General features: G+C 61.9%; 2 protein-coding genes across 2 annotated transcripts in view; both read right to left on the reverse strand.

The window, feature by feature from the left end:
* The window catches only part of RIT1 (Ras like without CAAX 1), a 245,244-nt gene that overhangs the window by 143,691 nt on the left and 98,473 nt on the right, over positions 1-3,080 (reverse strand). The gene's annotated exons all lie outside the window — the stretch shown is intronic.
* MEX3A (mex-3 RNA binding family member A) overlaps positions 1-3,080 on the reverse strand; it is a 17,647-nt gene that overhangs the window by 558 nt on the left and 14,009 nt on the right. Inside the window, exon 6 of the mRNA XM_077764065.1 lies at positions 1-670. Within this exon, the coding sequence (XP_077620191.1) occupies positions 1-670 (670 nt within the window). The remainder of the gene's footprint in view (positions 671-3,080) is intronic.

Raw genomic sequence — 3,080 nt, forward strand, 5'->3', positions numbered from 1 at the left:
CCCGCCCAGAGCGGGGGGCTGGTCTCGGCCACGCCGTAGTACACGTCCTGCTTGCCCACGCCGTAGCCCGGGAACAGGTAGCCGCCGTAGCCGAAGTCCCCGCCCTGCTCGCCCAGGCGCGGGGCCTCGAAGGCCGAGTCCACCGCGCACTCGCCGATGCACCCCAGGCTGTTCTGGCGGAAGGTGGAGAGCGGCTTGCAGCCCGGNGCCAGGAAGTCGTTCTCGTTGTTGTACTCCAGGATCTTGCCCGTGCGCACCGCGATGTGCGTCTCGATCTCCTCGCGCGCGCGCTCCACGTTCCCGGGGGCGCCGGTGATCTCGAACACCGGGTCGCGGTCGCGGCTCGGCGTGATGATGTACGTGTTGGTCTGCTGCTGGATGCGCTTGATGGTGGCCCCCTTGGGGCCCACCACCAGCCCCACCACGCGGTAGGGCACCCGCACGCGAATGGTCACCTGGCCGGGCAGGGCGGGCGCCACGCCGAAGGCCGCGCCCGACTTGTTGCGCGAGGCGCGGATCATGGAGAAGTGCTCGGCCGCCGAGATGATTTCCCGCCGGGCTGTGGCCACGTCCTCGCGCCGCCCCGTCACCATGAACACGGGCTCCTCGCCGCGCACGGGTGTCTTGATGTACGTGTTGGTCTTGGCCCTCAGAGCCTTAATCTTGCAGCCTGGGATGGGGGTGGGGAACGGAGAGAGAAGGAAACTCACAGGGCAAGTCTGTGCGGGGCCAGGCGGCTCCTGATCCTTACTCAGAGCCAGGCCCTCGGCTGCCAATGCGCCGCGCGGACAGTCCGCTCATAGCGCCTCGGGTCTCCCCAGCGTCTCTATCAACCCCAGATTTCAAAATGCACCAACTGTCCCTCAAATTCTGGCCAGGGCCCTCCGAACTCAATCACTCCTCGAAGCCCGGAAATAATCACTGACCCTCCCAGACAAGCTGCTGACCTCAACTCTACTAACTCCACCCAACCATGTACCGTTCCCTCAATTTCTCCACTGACTCCTGGCTACTCACAAACTTCCAGATCACGTAATCACCCTCCCACGTCTGACACTGACCTTGCAGGACCCGGAAGTACTCAGTAACCCCGCAATCTCCTCCTGACTTGACCTCTATTCATTAAACGCGTCCTCCAGGCTACTCAGGGACCACAGACACCCATCTGCTCCACGATCTATGATCCACCCCCACCCCCCCCCCCCCCNCCCAGATTCATAGCAAGTCTGCAGCAACGAGTGGAGTGTGGGAGACTGGGAAGTGGCTGAGAATCAGTGTTTCAAGAGGGAGAGAAGTATGAAGATAAAAATAATGACGTGTGAGGGACAGCACCCGAGCCCACGGACACTCCAGCCACACTGTCCCCTGGGGGCAGGAGCGCTGAGATGGGGTGGCGCTGAGTAGGTGACGGACAAAGTATCCTGCACCCATACTCGTGCTCTGAAGCAGAGTGGGTTAAAGCTGGGAGATTGCGGGGAGAGGCAGAAAGAGAAAGAGGAAAGCCGAGACAAAGAGACAAAGACAGAGAAGGGGAAGAGGAGAGTCCGGGAGGCTGGCGTGGACACAGCATCTCTAAAGGCTGCAGCCCCCCCTCCCCCCATGGCTGACTGGCCAAGCCTCTCTCCTCTTTCCCAAGTTCTGCCTCTCTGCCCCCCGGCTTCACACACAGCTAGGCTCACGTGCTTTCTCGAAGCACACACGCCACACGTGTGCGAGTTTGCACATACATGGACCCAAGAGCCCTGATGTACAGTGTGCCTTTATCTATCTATCCGTGTGCAAACCCAGTGTCCACTCACGCTCACACACACACACACAGACTGCTTGTATTTGAACCTTTCACGCACCCCGCTCTCCCGTCTCCGTCACCCCCAGCCCTCAAACGGCACATTCCTCTGCACGCCCACAACTTTGGCCCCCGCGCGCACGGAGACGCGTTCCCACCACTCTGCAGGTGCACACACCGTGCTCTCATCTCCCCCACCACGTGACCTCTTCCCCCCAAACCAAGGCCAGCAGTCCTCGCCCTCCCACTCGGCCCCAGCCCTCCAGCCCCAGGCCTGCGGGCAGCTGGGGGGTTTCTCTCCTTCCTTCCCTCGAGCTGGCTTCCTCTCCTGCCCCAGACCGGGCCGGGGGGAGGGCGGGGTGGGCTGAGGGCAGGGCTCCTCACCTTCAAGAGACCTCAGGAAGGAGAAGTGGCTTCTCCCTTCTGGTCTTCAGGCCCCTTGGCAGTTGAGAAGTCCTACCTGTTGTCAAGCCCACATCCTTGCTGCTCTAACACCAGCAAATGCTGGTCCTTTCTGTGAGGCGCAGAGATGTGAGGAGCCGCGACTCCCTCTCCTACAACTTCCACTCACATGGCATCCGGTGGGCACCTGGGGGCCGGCTCTAAGTTCTAGGTCCATAAGCTTAAGCAAGAGCGGGGTATCTTCGGGGGCGGGGGCTGGGGTGGGGCAGACAGGTCAGNGCCCGGAGGCGCGGACGGCATCCTGGGTTTTGGAACCCCGAGGAAGCATCTCTGGAAGGGAAGACCGCGGGGCTTCACCTTTCTAGAGGTCAAAAAGAGGAGTCCTGTGCTGCGGCGGGGGCGGGGGGCTAGGCAAGAGGGAGGACCTCCACGTGCTTAAGGAATGAGGGAGGCTTCTCTTCACTGAAGAGGAGAACCCCCCCCCCTACTTTTCTGAGAGACAGGCCCATCTGCTGCAGACGCAGATGACTCCATGAAATCCTGGGGCTTCCCAAGACCACCCCCACATCCGAGAAAAGCAATCAGTGTCCCCACCCAATTCCAGGGCTCGGGGTCCCTAGTTTCTGGCAACATGAGAAAATCCAACTTTTTGAACCAGGAACCTCAAGAGATGGAGCGCCCCAGGGGGGGTGAGGGCTGTGCAGGGGAGTGGCATCGTCCCCTCCTCCATTCCGGATCGCCCCTTAAAATGCCCCCAACCCCCAAGCACTTCGGGGCAATGAGATGGGGTGCACGGTAGGGGCCCCCCCCCCGGCTGGTCTCCCCTCCTCCCCTGCCCGCAGACGGCCTCCTCCCTCCCTCCCAGCCGGAAAGCAGCTCCTCTATTGTTCCC

The sequence above is a fragment of the Crocuta crocuta genome, unplaced genomic scaffold, assembly GCF_008692635.1.
Source record: "Crocuta crocuta isolate KB4526 unplaced genomic scaffold, BGI_CrCroc_1.0 scaffold528, whole genome shotgun sequence".
NCBI classification, from domain to species: Eukaryota; Metazoa; Chordata; class Mammalia; order Carnivora; family Hyaenidae; genus Crocuta; species Crocuta crocuta.